At 42.0% G+C, this 22,533-nt stretch overlaps 1 protein-coding gene across 2 annotated transcripts; it reads right to left on the bottom strand.

Annotated features, from left to right (window-relative positions):
- Positions 1-673: 673 nt before the first annotated feature.
- rab3gap2 (RAB3 GTPase activating protein subunit 2 (non-catalytic)) lies at positions 674-22,250 on the bottom strand. 2 transcript variants are annotated; one of them, XM_038729774.1, is made up of 35 exons: positions 21,832-22,250; positions 18,812-18,900; positions 18,134-18,254; positions 17,966-18,047; positions 17,710-17,757; positions 17,522-17,597; positions 17,252-17,353; positions 16,561-16,660; positions 16,003-16,101; positions 15,626-15,774; positions 15,349-15,428; positions 14,664-14,756; positions 14,423-14,562; positions 13,866-14,061; positions 13,535-13,678; positions 12,474-12,556; positions 12,295-12,359; positions 12,098-12,188; positions 11,746-11,867; positions 11,356-11,566; positions 10,674-10,771; positions 10,281-10,389; positions 10,009-10,169; positions 9,520-9,694; positions 8,016-8,195; positions 5,831-5,937; positions 5,425-5,491; positions 5,128-5,198; positions 4,995-5,030; positions 4,740-4,814; positions 3,337-3,552; positions 2,885-2,974; positions 2,526-2,750; positions 2,199-2,363; positions 674-1,503 (listed from the first exon to the last, which is right to left on the bottom strand). In XM_038729774.1, exons 1-35 carry the CDS (start codon positions 21,938-21,940, stop codon positions 1,351-1,353), a joined length of 4,128 nt encoding a protein of 1,375 aa, XP_038585702.1. In that variant the 5' UTR covers positions 21,941-22,250; the 3' UTR covers positions 674-1,350. The 2 variants fall into 2 exon arrangements, with proteins under 2 accessions (XP_038585702.1, XP_038585703.1); XM_038729775.1 differs by lacking the exons at positions 18,812-18,900; positions 21,832-22,250 and adding an exon at positions 18,456-18,474 and having other exon boundaries at positions 1,351-1,503.
- Positions 22,251-22,533: the final 283 nt, after the last annotated feature.

The following is a 22,533-nucleotide window of genomic DNA, read 5'->3' as shown; positions in this document are numbered from 1 at the left end:
ATCCTGGTGACAGTAAGATACTTTTTAGATATTTAGTTTAGATATCGATCCTAGAGCAGGAAATGTTGGTATCAGACATGTCAATAATTTCGTATCGATCCGCACATCACTACTATAAATCAGCTGTTGCCTCACTCCAGTTTTCTCTCACTTTGGCCGCTGCCAGTGAAGAGAAACTGCAGCTTGGCACAGGGCTGGCGGGGGATGGAGGGGATAGTATGTGCTTCAGCACTTAGCCACTTACAAACTTTCATAGAACAGCAGGTGTGAAGACCAAAATATCCAAGGCGGCCTTGGTCACATGACTGTGTTGGTTATACATCTGATCTTGTATCACCACACAATCTAGATTTTTTACTGTATGTATAGTTGGGAATTGAGGATATTAACTTTTCAGTCTACAAGGGATGCCATTCAGGAGGCTACTGTGTAAATACCTGGAAAAGGAATTCACTACAGGTTTTACTATGTGACGACAACAGCAGAGAATTTAAACTGTGTACGTTCTTGTAAACGCCTAGCTCTGTATCAGAAATCCTGTTAAACGTCCCCATAAAAAAGGTGTATGAAAATAATGTCTCTAAATTATAAATAAATGGAGTTTTATCTCTGAACACGGTGATGATACATGAGTATCAGCAGAATTAAACAAGTAGCCAATACCACAGCATTATCTGAACATAAAGCAAGCTCAGGAGAAACCCTTTTATTCTGCATTGCATCAGTCCAGAGGACGCAGCTGGACACAGGACTACAGAATAGGTGGTGTCCAGGCACAACTAGTAAAGTACTGTCTGCATATATAAATAAAAACAAGGTCCATATTTCTTTATCATACATGTCTTGTCCATGAGAGGGAACGAGGAAGGAGAAATGACAAACAGAACTCTGATATGGCACACAGTTAGGACACAGAGACGTCTGATTTCAAAGCTAATCCAACTGAAAATGAGGGTGAGGTGACAAAGAAAAGACACGCCCCATTCCTAAGAACATTTCATTAACTTCCCTGAAATACTCTTCCATAACACAAGTATTCAATAGAATTTGTTACAAGCGCAAAAGTATGATTAAAAAAGTTAAAAGCCTGCCGTCTCCACTCTATATATCACTGCCTTGTATAATTAAGTTGTGAGGACGAATTTATCATTAACATGAGCTAAACAACAAAAACAAAAACTCTCCATGACAACTACAGAAGAGGGTGGGTCGTCTTTCTGCAGTGACCTCCATCCCAATGTTCCTCTTTCCATGAATGTTTTCCTTCCTTATTGTCTCTCCATCTGCCCACTGTGGTCATGCCTCCAAAAGGCGTCTCTGCCGCCCTCTCCCTGGGTCAGGGTCTCAGGGTCAGTCCTCAGTGGTCAGGGCCTCCACAGCCTCCAGAAGGTGCAGGGCCAAACTGTATTGTGCGTGGTTCTCTGGGAGGATTTCAATCAGACGGCCGACCAGCCTGCTGGTGTGGGGCAGGGGGACCAGGGGGCACCGCAGCTCACTGGGGTCCTGCAGCACACAAGACATTTACATACATTACAATGTTAAACAGGCAGCAAGACCTTTTTAGTGCAAAACTGTAAAGCTTCCAATAAGGAGATACCAATATTTATTCAACAAAAGTGAGACCAAACTGCAAAGTGCTTTTCATAAAAAAATGTTTCCATCACTCCTCTAAATTTACCGCTTGTCTCCCTTTCCTCTCTTTTTTAGCGCAATTGTTACTCCACAGTCAGACACGGTCCAAATTATAGTCTAATTGGATCAGGTAAAGCCTGGTTTTACTGGCAAGTGTCTTAGGTTTGTGTGTCGAATAGTCTAATACCCCTGTGGATATGAATGGATCAGAGTGTTCTCAGTATAAGCTCTGAGTACGTGGTGCATCATAATCACAGAGGGAGAAAATCTTTTAGGAAATTAGTAGCCTATGTAAGAAATTGAGGCTAATAAATTAGTAATTTTGGAATTTCATTCATAGATATTACATTGGTTCCAATATTATTATCTTGTCTATTATCACCAAGTTGGCAACTTTTTTTAACAGTTGTTCCAAGGGGTGAAAATAGGGCCTGTGTGAGTGCGTTACTGTTCCAATACTTTTGGAGGAGACTGTAAATGCACTTATGGAAAAGAGCATCTAGCCTCTAAGAACCTGTGACTGACATGTCTTCAGTGTATAAGATAACATTGTTCTGGTGTCTCACCATAGCCTTGAGCCATGTGCAGAGGGTCGGGGGCAGGCGGGCCAGCAGCTCCATGGCAGCCTGGGTCTGGCTCTGGCTGTGGAGCAGGGAGTAGCTCAGTCTCTGGCCAGTCAGCACCAGCAGCTGGGAACCCAGCACATCCTTGTCTTCGACCTCTAACATCACCTGGAGGGTAAGATGCAGAACCACACACTTGAAATGAAAAGTCAGAGCAGAATATTGGAATGTTTGGCTTATCATTCACTGTGGTCTGCATAAATATTTAACAAAAGTACTATCACCCCACTTTTAGCTTCTCTGACACAAAGACAACCACATTTGCCTTACCTCTTCAGCCCGGAGGTCCAGGCCCTGGTTGTAGAGCTCGCAGACGAGGTGCCGTCTAAGGATGTCGGGATTGACCTGCAGCAGGGAGCCCAGCTCCAGACACAGTGAAGGCCACCAGTCAGCCTTGGGGCCACTTGATGGTAGAGGGGGGGGCCTGGTGCCAGATGCCGAGCTGTGAGGATCATCTATAGCCAGCACCCAGCTGGTCAGCACACGGAGCAGGAACTGAGACACAGTAGGAATGTAGGAGATGAGACAGATGAGACAACGGGTGCGGAGTGAGAAGAGTGCTGAGACAACAAACCATTTGTTTCAAGATCTTAATTTCCAACTGACAGATAGATGCAAGTCCACCTCACCTCTTGTCGTAGTGAGACCAGGCCTGGGTCCAAGTCTCCACTGGGCATCAGCTGGATGGTCGTCAGATCCCTGAAGAAAGCATTCTTACCCTGGGACAACACACACAGATGCACAAATAAAGCAAGACTACTAATGTTTAGGTTTTGTAATAACAACAGCTTTAAAAGAGAGCGTAGGATAAATAAGGATAAATAAAGTGTTTAAAATTCTGTTCCTCCTTTTGAAACATCCAAAGCACAATGTCTCCAAACAGACATCGTCATAATACTACAGTATGAAATTACACAGCACAAAGTTCAAATCGGTGCATAATGCAAATAACCATTTTTATAGTAATCTGCGTGTATTATATCTTAAGCCTTGTCTTGACTTTTAACTTTGGTGGATGTAGACAGGCTTACCTTCACAGACGTGTGTGTGTGTTTGTGTGTGTGTGTGTGTGGGTCCCCACCTTGCTGTCAAACAGGCTGAGTGGTTTGACCTTCAGACTGAAGGTCATAGCAGCATGTAGCAGCGAGGCTAACAGACAGTGGTGTTGCACCAGGGGGTAGTGGACGCCTCTCTGCTCCAGGGCAAGTTCAGCTATGGACGCAGGGCCCTCCGCCCCACACCACGCCTCCTCCACAGACAGCTCTGGAGCGGGAACCTCCTCCACCGCCGCGTCCGCCTGGATGAACAAAAGAACAGAAGAGTTGGTGTGGAGGAAGGGTTGTGTGCTTGTAAAGAACAGGTGGCTCATTCAAATTGTGATCACAACTCACAGTGTAGTTCACAGTTAACACAGTCAAGTGCAGAAAACACCACGTGCACACATTTTAAAGTCCCTATCTAGCTGAAAATGTGTTTTACTAATTGTTACTTCACTTGGATGTTTGAGCTTCACTGTACAGAATATGTGAACATAGGGCTGGGCGATATGGCCCAAAATGCTATCACGATAAAAAAATGTATTTAATTTGAGACTGATAATTATCATGATGAATGTCAAATCATTCTTTCTTTTAGGTTTAACGGCTGATTTTTGTTCTTGAGTGAAAGTTGAAAAAACCAGATGGTTAATTTTGGTTTTAAACTTTTCTTTATGGTCAGAACAATAACTTGATGCAGTGGATCACTTCACAAATCTGAGGAAGGACATTCAAAACTATTATGAGAAAATCTTTAAATTAAGTTTCCTCAACAAAATAAATTTCTTAATAGAAAAAACAAGTCTAAATTTGTTTGTGATTCAAACTTGTGAATTGTAAATTCAATCAAATTAAATCAAATTTATTGAATAATTGTGATATTGTTATTGAGGAAAATTAGTTCACCATAATTATCATTATTGATTTATTGCACAGCCCTGTGTGTACAGAGGTTCACAGGCTGTAAGTTTATCTGTGCCCACCTTAAATCTGATTGAAACATGTGGATGCGCGAGCAGGATTTGTGAAGTTTGAAGCCAATCACGGTCCAGTATGCGAATATGATGGTGTTGCAAACCTCCAGTGCAGACACACTGAGGTTGGACTGTTTGCACATTTATAGATTCTAGATTTTTTTAATAAAGGCGAAGGAGGAAATGTAATTTTAAGAATTATAAAATTATTACCAAGGAGATTGAACTACTTTGTGGAGAAACCATATCAGACACAAATAATTATCGCAAGCAGAGTATTTGTATATGTTAATATACAAATCCAATATGCACCATCAGTAAGCTAGTTAGCAAAAAAAAAGCCTTTCAACCAGCCTATAGGTGTGGTTAGTAGCAGTAGTGATAGGCTTCTCCATGCTTTTTAGTGGAATCTTACTTACATAGTGATTTATAAAAGATAAAGGGTAGTGATTTTTAACCAATACTCCAGTCACCTCCATGAGGATCTGCAGCAGCTGGACACAGCAGCCCAGGAAAGATGTCACGGCTTTGTCTCCCATCCCAACATCCTGCGCACATAAACAGCATCCTTCATATGTGCAGCTTAATACTAATTGCAATACTTTACATCTGAAGTAATCTTGTCTAATCTTTACAATTAGGAACAATTAAAATCATCCATCAAAAGTAGTATCATGTATTTAAATTAAAGATGATCTTTTAGAATTTGTAATGAAACACACACTTACCCGTCGACATAAGCGATCTTTGGGCGCTTTCCCCACCTAAGAAAAAGACATGTAAATATCTTATTTACTGCCTCACAGACTCAACAACACCTTCCCTCGGGTACACAGTATACTGTATATGCCTATTACTTACCTTTTCCATGAGGAAGGCTGCTGCTGAGACACGTTTGACAATGAACGTACTCCACATCATTGTAGAAATACCTGAGGATGATTCAAGTCCAATGACACACTTCTGTCACTTAAAAAAGTGGGGACACTAACATCACAACTGCTTAAAAAGGACTTCCGCTGAAGAAATATTTGAGCTGGTATTTTATACATACCTGGAGAAAATTACACCTTTTCCACAATTATAGAAAAATTGGATAGATTAGACGTATTTTACTATACAAATACAAGCATGTAAAAACACCGCTGAGCCCCTTACCTTGCTGGATATGTGGACTGGAAACCAGCTTCAAATGTTCCACAGCCCACCATAAGTATCGGCCCTCCTAGGTAGAGAAGCAGGTGTGAGTACAGATTTAAAAACAAAAGTTGTTATTTGTCATTGTTCCTTGAATTATGAACACCTGCCTTTCCCCTTTGGTGAAACTGGCTTGTTTCAGCCAGTAATGAGAATATACACAAATGAACAGGCACACAAATCTAGCAGAGACGTGGTCATACCCAAACATGAAAAATAAGCAAAATCAGTAAAAACATTTAATGGTTGTCTTACTTCTTTTAAACTACATTTATCATAAACACAAGAACACACATATATATATATATATATATATATATATATACACACACTACTTGATATACAATATGTATATATGAATGTGCACCTCAGGGTCTTTGTTCCACTGCACTACATATTCCCAGCAGCAGTGGGCGAAGAGCAAGTCAGGTGAGAGGGAGTGTGGGAACCGCTGGCACAATGCAACCAACAGCTCTGGAAAACACAGAAGACAGTATTTGACTTAGAGTTGACTTAGGGTTCCATGAAATAGTGCGTGCAGAGGCAGCTATTACATTGCTCACGTAATGCTGTGTGAATCTACACAGGTTATTATAAAACGAGAAGCACAAGGACATAAATAAGTACACATGAATAAAGAAAGTGAAAAAATAAATTATAGGAGGTATATAAAACTAAAGTAAGAATAGAAATAAAAATAGAAACTATACAAGAGCATCTAAAGACAACATTATTATATATATATATATACAGTGGGTACGGAAAGTATTCAGACCCCTTTAAATTTTTCACTCTTTGTTTCATTGCAGCCATTTTCCAAAAATCAAAAAAGTTCATTTTATTTCTCAGTAATGTACACTCAGCACCCCATCTTGACAGAAAAAAACAGAAATGTAGAAATTTTTGCAAATTTATTAAAAAAGAAAAACTGAAATATCACATGGTCATAAGTATTCAGACCCTTTGCCGTGACACTCATATTTAACTCAGGTGCTGTCTATTTCTTCTGATCATCCTTGAGATGGTTCTACACCTTCATTTGAGTCCAGCTGTGTTTGATTATACTGATTGGACTTGATTAGGAAAGCCACACACCTGTCTATATAAGACCTTACAGCTCACAGTGCATGTCAGAGCAAATGAGAATCATGAGGTCAAAGGAACTGCCTGAAGAGCTCAGAGACAGACTTGTGGCAAGGCACAGATCTGGCCAAGGTTACGAAAACATTTTTGCTGCACTTAAGGTTCCTAAGAGCACAGTGGCCTCCATAATCCTCAAATGGAAGACGTTTGGGACGACCAGAACCCTTCCTAGAGCTGGCCGTCCGGCCAAACTGAGCTATCGGGGGAGAAGAGCCTTGGTGAGAGAGGTAAAGAAGAACCCAAAGGTCACTGTGGCTGAGCTCCAGAGATGCAGTCGGGAGATGGGAGAAAGTTGTAGTAAGTCAACCATCACTGCAGCAATCCACCAGTCGGGGCTTTATGGCAGAGTGGCCCGACGGAAGCCTCTCCTCAGTGCAAGACACATGAAAGCCCGCATGGAGTTTGCTAAAAAACACCTGAAGGACTCCAAGATGGTGATAAATAAAATCCTCTGGTCTGATGAGACCAAGATAGAACTTTTTGGCCTTAATTCTAAGCGGTATGTGTGGAGAAAACCAGGCACTGCTCATCACCTGTCCAATACAGTCTCAACAGTGAAGCATGGTGGTGGCAGCATCATGCTGTGGGGGTGTTTTTCAGCTGCAGGGACAGGACGACTGGTTGCAATCGAGGGAAAGATGAATGCGGCCAAGTACAGGGATATCCTGGACGAAAACCTTTTCCAGAGTGCTCTGGACCTCAGACTGGGCCGAAGGTTTACCTTCCAACAAGACAATGACCCTAAGCGCACCGCTAAAATAACGAAGGAGTGGCTTCACAACAACTCCGTGGCTGTTCTTGAATGGCCCAGCCAGAGCCCTGACTTAAACCCAATTGAGCATCTCTGGAGAGACCTGAAAATGGCTGTCCACCAACGTTTACCATCCAACCTGACAGAACTGGAGAGGATCTGCAAGGAGGAATGGCAGAGGATACCCAAATCCAGATGTGAAAAACTTGTTGCATCTTTCCCAAAACGACTCATGGCTGTATTAGATCAAAAGGGTGCTTCTACTAAATACTGAGCAAAGGGTCTGAATACTTATGACCATGTGATATTTCAGTTTTTCTTTTTTAATAAATTTGCAAAAATTTCTACATTTCTGTTTTTTTCTGTCAAGATGGGGTGCTGAGTGTACATTACTGAGAAATAAAATGAACTTTTTGATTTTTGGAAAATGGCTGCAATGAAACAAAGAGTGAAAAATTTAAAGGGGTCTGAATACTTTCCGTACCCACTGTGTGTATAATAAATAAAAAAAAATATATATATAAAAAATAGTATGGGATATAAGAGAGTATAAGGTGAAATGTACTGTAGCAATATAGTATAGTACAGATGATTTATGTGTGTCAAAGGCATTTTGTTCACACTTCATTCCAGCTGAAAAATATTTCTTAGTCCTGACCTGCTGCCTGGTCTGTGTTCTCTTGGCTCTTCTCCTCTTGCTCCTTTCTTTCTTCTCTTGCCTTCTGCTCTAGTTTGTCATCTACCTCTTTGTCTTCGCTCTTTTGGAGAATTTCCTTCAGTCGCTCAGGAGCCAAGTTGTGCCTGAACACCCACTTGGAGACACTGTCGGAAATGCCACCTTTACAGATAGATGCGAAAAGATAACAATACAAATATAAGTGAATCTGTCTTATGTAGCCACAACCGGAATATGAGTACTAAAAGAAAATACAAGAAGGACGTTAACACTTGCAGAACAATAGACATAAACAAAGAACAGAGCGAGGAAGAAAGACAAGCTAATAAAGTAATACTGTCTGACTTAGCTTGTACATCTGCCTCTATGGGTGCTTCTCGATTCTCCTAATTGCATCCACGTTTCCCTCACTTGCGTCTTTTCCTTGCGCCCTAGTCCCACCGACTGGGATGCATGGAGACGCAAAGAAACCATGCGGGGAGAGAAGGAACGAGGAAATATGTTTTTAGATAAATGAGACGTCCTTTCCTCTGAAGCGTCACCTGACATCCGTTTGTGATGACAGCGGCAGCTGATCACAGCTGTCAATCAGCTCTAACAGCTGGAGAGACTTTTGATGGAGTTAGTGTCTGCAGACGTGCACTGTACTGATACTAAAGGCTTACAGTTATCACTGCAGAGCAGCATGTTTTCTCTCTGCAGCTGTTACCTGTTTAACAAACACCTGCACATGAAGAACTCCCTGCATCAGGCTTTCTTGAAGCATAGGTAGCCTTGGCCTATTTGATGCCCTGAGATGAGAGCGTGTTGTTATACTGTGTCCTGCTCAGAGGCACAGGATCATTTCTACTGGCAGAATGTGTTTATATTATTTATTCATTATCAGCATCTGTATTTAATGATATTGCGATGATTGAATAACCCCGAATATGATCAGTGTCCTTGGATTCATTAGGCTAAATGTTTCAGGGGAAACTAAAATGATGTTACTCAGACTCTGACTTTAGCTCAGATATAGGCTTTCTGTTTATTTCATCCTTTTACACTACTACATACATTTTATTTGCAATTCACTACTTGACTCGTTTACTACGTTTTATTATCGTCTGTTTGGACTAAACGTTAAGGAATGATCAGCCTCTCATGTGACTGAAAGGAAATGACAATAAATGATGTAAAGTGTTTCTTGCTGACAGACACACTCTTCAACTCTCTGACTTTAATGGTCTCCATAATAAAAGTTAAGAGGGGGAAACAACAGAAAAGAAGAATCTTTCTAATAAATCAGCTGTTGTTTGAGGTCCATTTTTTGTTCAAACCTACTGGAGTTCAATACCAGAGAGAAGACTCTGTCTTCAGAGAGAAGACTCTGGTTGAGATGGCAGAGCAGAACAACTTCCAGTTCAAGGATGGATAGTGGGAACGACAAATAAGGGAATTGAGAAGCACCCTATTATCCCTGAGGATATACTTCTTTACAGCCTACCTGTGCCTCCCTCCAGCAGCATTTTAATGGAGCACTGTGCTGCAGCGCCCCCTGCTGCTCCCTGAGGAGGAGGCACCAACAGCAGAGTCTGCAGCACCAACACATCCTCCAGCTGGTGAACACAGACCACCCACTGTTCCAGCTCCAGGGACACCGCCTCCCACTCTGACTGCAACTATCACACACAAAAACATCATGAGGCTGGTGCATAAGTGCAGTATTATGCCTACAAGTACAGTTATATAGTTGTAGTACTGAATATCTTTAAAGTGAAGTATTCTCCTATTTATGCGTCTTTTTTATTGTATGTCTTGAATCATGATGATAGTTTGCATTCAGCTAGATATTTTATGGTATGTCAAGGGAGTTATTTTAATGAGCCCAAGAAAAACCATCTCTTGCTTCAAAATTACTGTTCTCCATAATTACATTTTTCACAGTACTGGCTGATGACAGCCCTCATGTGATCGTGTGTGCATGCTTCTCTACCTTGCTGTCAGCCCGTCTTGTGATGCTGCACTTAGCAGCGCGGTGAGCAACGAAGGCAGCCAGCAGAGCAGCTGCAGCATTGTGAGACTGGATGCATGTACAGCGAACTTGCTGCCACCAGGGGGAGATAGACTGGGGGTCCCATGACTCCTCAACTGCACCTAACAGAAAGGAAGAATAAGTGGTACCTCTTCTCAGTCTTCTTCTTTCATTTCACCTTCACTGGTTGACAGATGCAAGGAAGTCAGCACACACCGGACACAAACACATACCTGTCATGTTGCTGAGAGCGATGAGTAGTGTGTGTAGGTTTCTAACAGTTTCTTTTGGTTTCTGTAGCAACTCCTTCTCTCTTTGGAGCCACACGCTTAGCAAGAGAGACTGAAAGAAAGAAGAACAGGAACTGTGAAAATGAAATTATTTGAAAAGTGGCAATACTAAACTAAATCCTAAAATATATTCTTGATTCTTTTACATGGATGTGTTTTGGGGGCTATGGGCAGCATGCCCATCCTAATAAATATGAAATAACAAGAACTCTAGACATTTTCATTAATTATCATCATTATTAATTAATCATTTATTAAACCTAACCTAACTTTTAACTTCATTAACAAACCTCATCTTATTATCAATCTGAATGTCAGTCTTTTCCTCCATCTTACCAGTAGCTGCTGTGGACTGATGCCAGCCTGCTGCAGTGTGTCACAGACTTTATGAAGGGGGCTTTTTCCACACAGACAACCCCAAAACATAAAATTCCCTGCAAAGGATGCACAAGAGCAAAGTCCTCAGTCTGGAGTGATGTGGTGTGTGTCTATGTCAGAATTCATTGAGATTTCTGTTTATTAAAGGTTAATTTACAGTTCTGTTATCCTCCACAACTCCCCTTGTGGATTGTGTAAATCCTACATGTGCTATTTTTGTTTTTGTTTTTTTTTTTACACATGCACATTTGATTGATACACACATACCACATGAGTCTGAGACAAAATGCATCATTGTGCATTAGAAAAACTAGCACTTCCCCACAGTGACATGTTTTCACTGAATATATTTGTTGTGGAATAGTCTTGTGATCCATAGAGATCAGTAGTTGTGTAGTCTGCGACAAAATTGTCTATTTAGGAGCAGCAGAGCAACTCAGATTTTGGAACTCTCATAAACTCCACTTGACTTTGGTTTGGAGAAACACAGCAATAAAATTCCACACTTGTGTGAGACACTACCGGCATCTCACTGTATACTCATTATACTTACTAGGTATCAGTATTAACAAATGCTACAGACAAACTTTTGATTGTGTCACGGTATCTACATCTAATGTGCATACATATGTTGCCATACCTAGCTGATTCCAATCAGTTTCTGATCCGCGGATCACCCTCAACTCCCCGTCCTCGGTGCACTCGATCTGGGAGAGAAAGACCTGGGCCGGCAGGGGTGAGTCAGGGGAGTCCTGGGCGAAGGAAACACTGGGTCTCGAGGTGAGCTGGGCATAGCGTTGCAAGGTGGGGCCAACACGGGACAATTCATCCTCTATGCCTTCAAGGGAGTCCTGTTGGGTGGAGAGAACCTTTGAGTTTATTTCGTAGAGTTATGAGAAAGCAAGCAGCAACACTGGCTTAATTGGTACCACAAACATTAAAATAGCCCATGTTATAATATGCAGTATTGCAGCTGGAAAATGTTTACATGAGTACCATTAACAAGCTTTGTGTGTGTGTGTGTCCTCACATCTTTAGAGCAGGCCTCTATGTCTGCAGCAGAATGCAGTCGCTGAATGTCAGTGTAGAGCTGAAGCAGTTTCAGCTGTGAAGAGCAGAGCTGGAGTAATGCTGTATCCACTTCCTCAGGATCTGCAATGCAGACACACACAACCATAAATAAAGAGAGAAAGAACATTGATATGCGATACGTATATGTACACATACGTAACATTTCACATTTACAGCACTTTACATTTAAGACAATTAGCTGAGAAAATGAAACCAGTTCCTGACACTAGATATATAATTATTATATTATATTTTGGGATTCCAAAATCAGAAAAATATGTTTTCTTCTTAATAATAAACTGATACTTTACCTTGTTGTTTCAGAGTGTCATACAAGGCGCATGTGACGTTAGTAAGACATGAGACGGGGGCATTCTTATTTGACAACAGAGACTCCAAAGCCTAAAGTGAAGTGCAAACACTGCAGTTAGAAATGTGACTGTTACTGCTGAAGACAATATGCCCCTCTATTAGTGTGTGAGGCCATTTGTACTGTATCATCGGTTACCTGCTTCTTAATGGCAGGGTGCTTGATATCCAGCAGCACACTTTTGGCTTCGCTCTCCAAAATATCTGAAATGAAAAGAAGATGATTAAAAGAACAAATATAAACACAGATTCAAATCTGTTTCACCTCGTACACTTATATCTACAAGTCCATTCAGCTCTCACTCTTGTATCTCTTACCAGGCTCCACCGCTCTGCTCCTTAGTATAGTAGTTAGTCTCTTTAACAGGTGCATATCTTTGGCTCGCTCGCTCTTCTTGTCACTGAAATGAACGGAATCACAGGATAAAATTTGCGCTTGAAGGTGAATTTTATTTAAGAATATGAAGACTTTTGAAGTTGTGGTTGAAAACATTGACTGAGAAAGTAAAAGACTACGGTCCAATTCCCAAAAATTCCCTTCACATTCTTAAGCAAAATCTTAATAATCTCTATAATCCAGAGTCTAAAATGTAAAAAAAGAAGTCATGTGCCTATAGCTCAGTCATACAATACAAATACTACTGGAACTGCTATTCTTACTTACAAGGATCAATAAATAAACAGTTCATACGCAACTTTGAGTCTCAGAATAAACAGTATCCCCACCTCACATCTGCAAGCAACCCTACAACAAAAACTAATGCAAGTGTTAAGGAGTTATTGGAGTCATGCATATCAATGCTTCTGCCTGCTCCACCACTTATTAGACTCGTTTAAGGGAAGAACAGCAAAGTAGAAAAACCTCAAATTCACCAATTGTGTTGCACCAGCAGCTATTACAGCAGCCAAATCACTAATTCATCACATGTACCTGTAAACTATCATTGCTGTAATATCTCAGTAATCATTATTAAACATCAGAGGGACGATCAATGATTAATTTACAAAGCTCACATTGAAACAGACTTTACGAAGCCCTTCACAATTCAGGATGAAAAAGAAAATATTACCATCAGCTGTCTCTTGAAAACCGTGTGTACGCACATTCTTTTATAAATACTAGTTTATGTGTGGGAAAAGACACAAGCCTGGATTTTATGTTTACACATCGTTTATATATCTGGCTCCTGAAGTCTTGAGAGGCAACCAGCAGAGGCTCTAGGAAGTTACTGTTGATGGCCAAGAAATAGTCCGGAACATACCTACCCAATGTTTTTACACCTGTTTTTTGAGTGAGCTTTGGAGGATCTAAATTATTCCTTTAACAAACAGCTGATCAGTATCTCTGAGGTGTGTTTTTTCTTAGTCTGTGTACCAACCTGAGGGCCAGGTGAAAGGGAATGTTCACTGTCCTCAGTGCTCCTGTGATGGGATCTAGCAGACACACCTGCTGGGTGTGGAACTGCCAGCCCTGACTGGTCACACTGTTCACTCCCATCAGACGGTAGCCAGCATACAGTAACCTGGAAGTGCATGCAAACAATATTTTACATTTACATTTTAATTTATTGTGTGCTATTCCCCAGTTTGTCTATCCTTGATTTTCTGAATGTACAGTGTATGCTTCTGTGCTGTGCTAAATATGAAGATGCACAACTGCTGCTTTTTTTTGAGGATAAAAAATTGATCTTGTGAGTGCATTGTTTATACCGGCAGTGTTTTCCCACAGTGAAGGCTCCAACTCGAGGCCCCTGCTGCATCCCCCACACCTCCAGGATTCCCCTGCGCGGGGCGTAGATGACCAGGAACAGAGCATGGCGTCTGGGGAGGGACACAGAAGGGGAGAATTCCCGATCACCTCGCTCCTCTGGAACCTGCAGCCAACCCAGTTGAGCATCTCGGTAACCTGCAGTTAAAGTAATGAGTAGTTACATTTACATTACAGGGACACAGTAAACAACTTTTAAGCTAAATGCATGACTGAGCATCACAACTGATTTTAAAGAAGAAACAGAGTCTATGAATTTTTGATAGACAGCATGTAAGGGTTCAATGTTTTGTACTCTCAAATACTTCAGACATATTTCATTGTTAGCACAATATCATTTATGTATTTAAGTCTTGGCATGTGAATCTCAGTTCCCTCAGTCCTTCAGTTCTGACAAGAGACAAGAGAAAAGGAATCTGCAAGAGGGATATAAAGGCTCTACCTTCTTAGCATAGATCTGTGCTTAACCTCAGTTCTTTTCTCTCTATATTCTCCTCACCTTTCCACATGCGAATGGAAATGCCCCTGGCCAAGTCCAGCAGTGTGACTCGACCAAAGTCATCGGTGACCCCAGCCAGTGTGTTGCAGGGGGACAGACAGATGGTCTCGCCATGGCGACGAGAGTCTGGGAGACCAAATCTGGATGAGAGCGGAAAGACATCAATAAGCTTCATATTTCCAATATCAAAGGGGCACAATTGGGGATAGCTGCATTTGTGTTGAGATATCAGGATTGGTACCTGATCCCCAAGGGCGTGGCAGGCTCCACTTTGGGCTTATGTTTCTGAACAGCCTCCTCTTCATTCTTGTTCTTGTTCCAACCTAACCATCCACTGAGAGGAAAACAGCACGAGAGTGGTGAAATGATGAAAAATAGACACAGAGAAAGTGAGCAAGAGACAAGTAAGATGATGAATCAATGTAAGGAGAGAAATTAAGAGCATCTACAGTATCAAAAAGGGCAATAAAGGAGAGGAAGCGACTCACATACACTTCAGATACACTAAATAGAGAGTGAAAGGAGACTCAAGGGAAGATGAAAGCAAATGACCCCGCCCTTATGGATTAAGCTTGCATTGAGCAGAGAACAGGCTATAAGTATTGACTGAGCTACTTTGTGCTATTACAGCAGTAGATGATTGTCAACACTGCAGCACCCAGGATTCATTTATTCAAGTGTGTGCTTGTCTGACAGTTGTGCACACTGGACAACCCTATTTGTCTTGCAAATGCACAACAACAGATGTGGTCATTAGTTTCATCCCGCTCCACTGCTATTCACTTTACCTGGTTTCTTTGACTATTTATTTGTCTTAATTGCTGTTAAATGTTTCATTTGAGTAAAATGATTATGAATTAATTAATGAAGATAATGATACACAACTAAAAGCTTGATTTTACACACACACACACACACACACACACCTGGCAGCACTGAAGAGGGCTGAGGTCAGTTTACTGGCCACAGCCAGAGCCACGTGAGAGAGGAGAGGCTGGGAGCTTCCCTAAAGACAGACAGAGAGACACAACAAACAGCTGAATTTACTCCCCAAAATGCACTGTCCCTCGCACGTCATTTGCACCACTTGTGTAGGTACTTAACAATTAGTATTTAACATAAATGTACCATTATATTGTTTGTGTACAGTAATTCTTATATGGAAATTAACAGTGACTTGCTCCATCTCTCTCACTCACTCACCTCTACAGCATAGTAAAAGCCTGTGTATGGCCCACCTCCCACAGTGACATACTGGCTCATGGCAGGGGGGCTGCCCTTGACTGATGCATTAAACCCCCCCAGGATAGATGCATTCTTCATCTGGTCAAACACACAGAGCGTCATGATGCCTAACAGCAGGAGAGATGGAGAAAGAACAGGGATGAACAGGGATGTGGGAAAAGAAATGCTCTGAACGTCATTCATTTCATTCGATTTTAATTTAATTTAAGGAATTTTGTCAGTAAGTCATCTGTGCAATAAAAATGTGAGAAAAATTTGAGAATCACTTTAACCCTCTGATGTAGTAATAAATCAAAAGGTGGGAAGAGCCAGTCACATGAACAAAAACCTCTTACCCACACTACTGTGGTCCACAATGGTGTCCATGTCCTGCAGACCCCACTTCTTATAGGCCAGGGGAGGAGGCTGGATCACATCACTACCGGCTGCAGCCGCTGTTCGGAAAAGGCAGTTGATGTTGTAATGGGACTGGGATTTCATCATCAATTGCCTTTAGTAAGTAGGCATGCCGCATATTTATCAACATTTAAATCTGGGGCACTGTGCTTTGTAGTAACAGGGAATGCTTTAGGCCACCAAGCACATTCATGAGTACTAGATGCTCTGAGAAACCCTGCTGAAGCTTGGCTACTAGACACTGGATAAGGGTGTATGTGTGTGGCAGTGGTAGCTGTGTGTATGTCTCCTCAGTACCTGAATGCCTTACTGTAAACACTATCCACCCAGCCAGCAAGTGAAGAACACATCTCTAGTTATCACACTGCAATATTCTATGTAACATTGAACACAACCCCACGCCTCTCATCCTACAATATTAACACACAAGCACGTGCACATACTCTCAGTTGGATGAACACACACAATTGCACACACAGTCACAAAACCAGCAGTACCTCTTGCCACCTGGTTTCTGCAGGCACGCAGAGACTGAAAGAGGCTGAAGCCATCAATGGTGACCAGAGCAGCAGGGTAGAGGATGCTTAACTCTTCATGCTGTTATAGGATATAATCAATAACAAATTAGTGGGATACGGTCATGGTTACGATAAGTTCAAGAATGAATTTTCACACTCAGACAGTTGTGTTGTTCAACATTTTGGGAAACAGACTTAATATCTTTTGTTTCAGAAGCCATATTAAAAGACTGATACCACTCTTGTGTCTGTATGGTTAATATGAAGCTACAACCAGCAGGCGGTTAGCTTAGCTGACAATAAAGACAAGGGGAAACGGCCTGGCTTTGTAAAAATCAACATATCAACATGTTATATCTTTATTTAGTCGGTACAAAATGAAACACACATTTTACAGAGGGTTATGTGTCTGACCCAGAGAACTGACTTCTGGGAGTCCTGTCGTCACCGGGATGTTGCTAGGCAACCTGCGGAGACTGTGCTAAGGTAACCAGCTGCTGGAGTTGGTTTCTGTATTTACTGTGCAGATATGAGCGTGGTATCGATCTTCTCATCTAGTCTTGGCAAGAAAGCCAAAAAGTGTATTTTCCAAAATGACCAACTATTCATTTCAATTTGAACATAATTCCCATGCACAGTTCTGCTAGGAGCATTTTATGTGTGCAAATACCTGCTCAGTTACTCCAGGATGACGAGGGATCTCATATGTGCGACACTTGAGCCTCAACACAGGGTCCTCATGCAGCAGCTGGGCCAAGAGAAGAACCCCGTTCTGAAGATAAAGAGTTACATTTAATCCTGCCTACTTTGTACTGAATAGTTTCATTTCCTTTTTTGGCTGATTATCTGAAAAAGTTAATTGTTGCAAAGACTTCAAACGCACTGTGCTACACAAAAAAGGAGAGAGAAGATTGTGCTTTAGATTGACGATATAGTGTACCTCTGTGTAGAAGCGGACATAGCCAGAAGTGAAACCCACTACTACACATGTCCAGTCAGGCCGTCCTGTGGAGCTCCTGCGCACACACACAAACATATACTGCAAAAACAGCTAATATGATGTGTATACAAACACACAAGCAGTTTGCACATCCACAGACATCTCCTCTATTTCAAGGTAATTCTTACCTCTTCTGGCTTGCCAGTGGTACACAGACAGAACTGCTCACACATTCTCTGTAGTGAGAAAACATACACAAAGAAGATTGTAGTGTGTGTGACTGCATTCACTTTACAGCGCTCTCTCTCAAGAACTCTGTTCTGTCCCTTTTTACTGTGACGCTTCTTTGTCCTTGTAGTTTTCTTGCCTTTGTCTTCCAATATAGTGCCATTTTCCTTAATCACTTGTCCTTAAACATAATGCTAACCCGTCATCAGCACTTACCCTTCGTCAGTGCTGAGGGTTCCAGTCCAAGACACAGCCAGGGTCATCTCCTCTCTGCCGCTGCCATCTGAACGCCACTTAGCTGTAAGAATCAATAAACATTAACAGCAATATATAACTCCCCTGTGTACGTAAGAGTGTGCGTGTGTGTGTGTTTGAATATCAGACCTGAGAGAAAGACAGCCTTGTGTTCACGGGCCACTACTAGGAGGTCTGAGCAGGGTGACAGGGACACCACACAGTCCTGCAGCCAGGTTCCATTCTGCCCTGTGGTCTCCTCCTCCTCCACCTGCAGGGCAAAATAGGAAAGTCAGTGGGACCCCAAAGAACACCCCAGGTTAGTTATGGAAATGCCATTTGCAGCCTTTCTTAAATCTCCCCCCTCTCTAATTTGAAATGTATAATTCCCCTATACTCCAGCTAATCCTTCCCCCTGACCCTGGCCTGTACATGCCTTGAGCCTCTGATGCAGCCACTTCTTTTAACCTACCTGCTACCCTGTCCAAATCTCCTCCATGGAGGTGGCCCAACAAAAAAAAAAGAGTCAATAATGCAGCAACCAGCTTCCCTCTAGTGAACACAACCAAACCAGAGTTACAGCTGCCTGGAAATGAAGGCCTCTGTGGTTGCTTTAGCTGGAATTCAAACACTGAATTCAATTACTTCCAGTGGTTTGGGACAATTGGGAAACATTTGTATAATATAAGCAGCAAGTAAGAAAATGTAATTAATTTATCCTGTTTTGTTGTGATGCCAAAGATATATGTTGCTGAATATCATAGGGAGAAATGACAAAGTGAGAAGGGAAATTGAAATATATATATAATATATAATATAAGGACAGACCGTTGTGGCAGAAGTAGCTTCCTCCTCCTTGTTGTCACCATTATCCCATGCTGTCTCCCACTCAGAGGTTTCCCAAGAAAGCTCATTTTCTGTTAGGAAAAAACAGAACAGGGAAATTCAATTACAATTGCTTTTATCATGCTAAGAAAGCAGCTTACTCAGAGGTTAGGACGTCCTAAGTGGTTGATCTCCCTATCCCTATTCTGGTTGAACCTAACCCTGGAACGTTTACCCCCTCGGTGTGGTGTGAACGCTGGACTCGAACTCTGGTGCGAACCAAACAACCGTTCTCTGGTCCACCACGAAGGGGTGACCTTCGGACCGCTGTCAAGTGAACTCTAGAGCGGTTCATTTCTTGTGTGAACATCATTTGAACCAATAACAGGAAGTGTACTATAAAGGGTACGTGCATGCCATTACAGAACCCATTTACGCTGCAGTAAACGCTAAGCAGCAGTGTTAGCTTGAATCAGCTAAAACACAAACAACACATCTAAAACGGGAAAGAGCTGCATCACTGGTTCTTTGGTAAGCAGTAAGGATCACTGTTGAGTCCAACTGCCTTTAATTTGAGCAAATTAAACGCAGCCATGGTAACAGATGTTTTGCCACTCAGTCCAGCGTGTTACGGAAGGGGAAGTGACATCAACGTGTCATTACATTGGTTAACAACATCTTCTACTCCTGTTTTGGTGACTTTGCTACCAAAATGTCAACTAGCAGGGGACACATCTCACAACGGAGTGAGATGCCTCCTTAATATTTGGGCTGAGGAGATTGTTAGAGAAGCGGCATAAGAACACTGAGGTATTCAAAATATTAGAGCGATAAAACGAAGGAGACTAGCAAACTGTTGAGCAGTGTTACTAAACTGTGTCATCATTACATCAAAGTACTATAGCATGTAAGTATTTGAAGTGGTTTTCTTCTTGACCCTGTGACTGTATGACCAATAATCGAACACCATTTCCACCACATGGCTTTTGTTTACAATTCCTATACAGATTTGAGTTTGCCTTTGTGAAGGCAAACAGGACCAGTTGGAAAATTTAAACAATGCATTGTCTCCACATTCGTTAGGTTCAGGAACTAGACCTTTAGGTGTGAAATGCCCTACATCTTTAGTCACATCAGGCCAGGCACCTACAGACGGGTTCTTCACATTTCTAGTAGCCAAATTGACTGGTCTACAAATATTAACTGAACATTTCCATTTACTCATTTGGCAGACGCTTTTATCCAAAGCGACTTACATTTGAGGAACAACATACAAGCATCAACTACAGATCTACAACTGACAATACATACTAGTAAGAACAGCAATAAATACTAGTAAGAGCTCATAGTTCATATCACATCAATGGGGTAGATACCTAGGGAAGGAATCAAATCAAAACAAAAAGTGCAATCAATACAAGATAATTGTAAGGGGATAGAAGAAGGAGTGCATGTTAGAGGTTAGGAGTTAGAGGTGTTATAAGAGGAAGTGTTCTCAGAAGAGATGAGCTTTTAAGAGCTTCTTGAAGTTAGAGAGTGACTCCCCTGCTCTGATGGCGTGTGGTAGCTCGTTCCACCATCGTGGTGTCACAGATGAGAACAGGGACTGGGATTGCTTTGTGTGATGGGATGGCAGAGCCAGGCGGCGTTCGTTGGAGGAGCGTAGCGGCCGAGAAGGAACGTAAGTTTGTATTATGGAGTTTAGGTAGATGGGTGCAGACCCAGTAGTCACTCTGTATGCAAGCACTAGTGACTTGAATTTGATTCTGGAGGCCACGGGGAGCCAGTGGAGGTCACTGAGTAATGGAGTGACATGAGTCCTTTTGGGCTGATCAAAAACCAGACATGCTGCTGCGTTCTGAACCATTTGTAAGGGTTTCAACGCACAAGCTGGGAGACCTGCTAGGAGGGCAATGCAATAGTTGATGCGAGAGATAACCATGGCCTGTACCAGAAGCTGGGTGGCATACTGAGTGAGGTAGGGCCTGATTTTCCTTATGTTGTATAGAGAAAAGCGGCATGACTGAGAGACAGTAGCAACATGGTCTGAAAAGGACAGCTGGTCATCAATCATGACACCCAAGTTTCTCACCACCTTGGTTGGAGTGATGAACACAGACACACTAATGTCAATCTATCAAACCATGAAAAACAAAACGAGTGAGGAAGGACTGATGAAGGATCTGCTACAGGGAGCTAACCTAAACTAAAAATATTCACAAGTAGGTGGACGACAAAGTGACAGAATAAGTAGTAAAATTGTTGCCATGGACATTTACAATGCATTACGGTTGGTGCAGTGTGTGTGTGTGTGTGTGTGGGGGGGGGGGGGGGGGCATTTCGCATCAAAGACTGAGGTGATGACACGTTATGTATGTTTAAAAGCATCAACATGACAAGAAGACTTGAGGTAATTGAAAAGCACAAGGGCCCTTTCTGTGTGGATTCGAGTGTATCTGTTCCCTTTTGCTGAGCACCCTGCATTGATGCGTTCAGGTGCCTCATGTGGGATGACTCATAGCACGAAGGGCAGGCAGATTTCTCCTCCTCCCCTTTCAGTGCCCTGCTGGTACTGTGGAGCACATTATGAAGCTCTGTCCATCATTCACCTCACAGAGCCTTACTATCAAATTACTCAATTACAGCTCAGTAAGCAGGAGTTTATTTTGTACCGCACGCAAGAAAACATTACGCGAGAAAGACCTGCTATGCGTGTGGAGGGCGGTTAACTTAACGTTACTTGACGTCGTTCAAGATTCTTTAGTGTAACGTTTGCTTACGTTGGTACCTGACAAACAGAACTTTCCCCCCCGAGTCAAACAACCTTTAACCACCTTGCTAGCGTCATTTAGCTATATGGTTAGTCCTTCAGTTACATAGTTAATTAGTGTGTTAACGTGCCTAGCTAACGTTAGTTAACTGGACTGCTGTGACTTTAGTGAACGTTAACCAACGTGCTGGAACTTCGCCTTCTGCTGACGTGCATCTGCCTCGCCTATTTAGCATTGGCATGTGAACGTTACCTGTTTGATTCTTCTCCTCCACTGCCTTGGTTTTCTGGCTCTGGAACAAGTAGTCCCTGACCGTTTTGAGCTCTTGGAGCCGACAAAACTCCAATAAGCTGCAGGACATCTCTCTCCCGTCCCGTCAGGACTCAACTAGACAGCAGGGAATCAGCCAATTCACTGTTAGCCTGCTTGCTAACAGTCCAGTTGTGGAAGACCAACGTAGCCTAAGTTAGCAGTTTGAGTCCGTTTGCTAGTCCTGCTATTGTGTTAACTTTATGACAGCCTGCTCACAAAGACAGTATTTCCTAGTTGCCTTCAACGGTCCCCTAAAGACATATTAATACGAGTGTGGTACTCTTATTTTCCCCAACATTTGCAGTTCCCACCCTAGTCCTGATGTGTTTGTTGACATGCCGTTAGCATAATAACACTGCTGTGCTTCCGGGTAAGAGTTGAAATGTTCAAAATAAAAGCAGAGTAAGACGCATTTGTTTACGAATTAGAATTCACAGATGACAATAAAATAGACATTTTCAGTCAGTATATAAATGAAAAATTTGAAACCTACAATATGATGTATTGTTATTAGAAGTGTATTGGTGTGTTGTTTTCACCAGAGGGCAGTAGAGGAACATTTTTCAGGTGGCCTCTTTCTCCTCCCAGCTATAGCATGTTTCTATCAAAACTCCAAATACAGTGGCACAAAACTTTGGGCTG

This window comes from Micropterus salmoides, unplaced genomic scaffold (genome assembly GCF_014851395.1).
Source record: "Micropterus salmoides isolate LMB-PRFRI ecotype aquatic unplaced genomic scaffold, ASM1485139v1 Ms_hic_scaffold_19, whole genome shotgun sequence".
NCBI lineage: Eukaryota > Metazoa > Chordata > Actinopteri > Centrarchiformes > Centrarchidae > Micropterus > Micropterus salmoides.
Note: the sequence above shows the minus strand (reverse complement) of the source record. Positions and strands in the feature narration are given on the sequence as shown.

Bases quoted from the DNA above. Each gene is read 5' to 3' on its own strand.
- rab3gap2 (XM_038729774.1), bottom strand. From the start codon at position 21,940: ATGTCCTGCAGCTTATTGGAGTTTTGTCGGCTCCAAGAGCTCAAAACG. The intron at 13,679-13,865 runs GTATAAACAATG...ATGCACTTCCAG, and splicing joins ACTGTGGGAAAACACTGCCG to GTTACTGTATGCTGGCTACC. The intron at 2,751-2,884 runs GTGAGGTGGACT...ACTGTGTCTCAG, and splicing joins TGGTCTCACTACGACAAGAG to TTCCTGCTCCGTGTGCTGAC.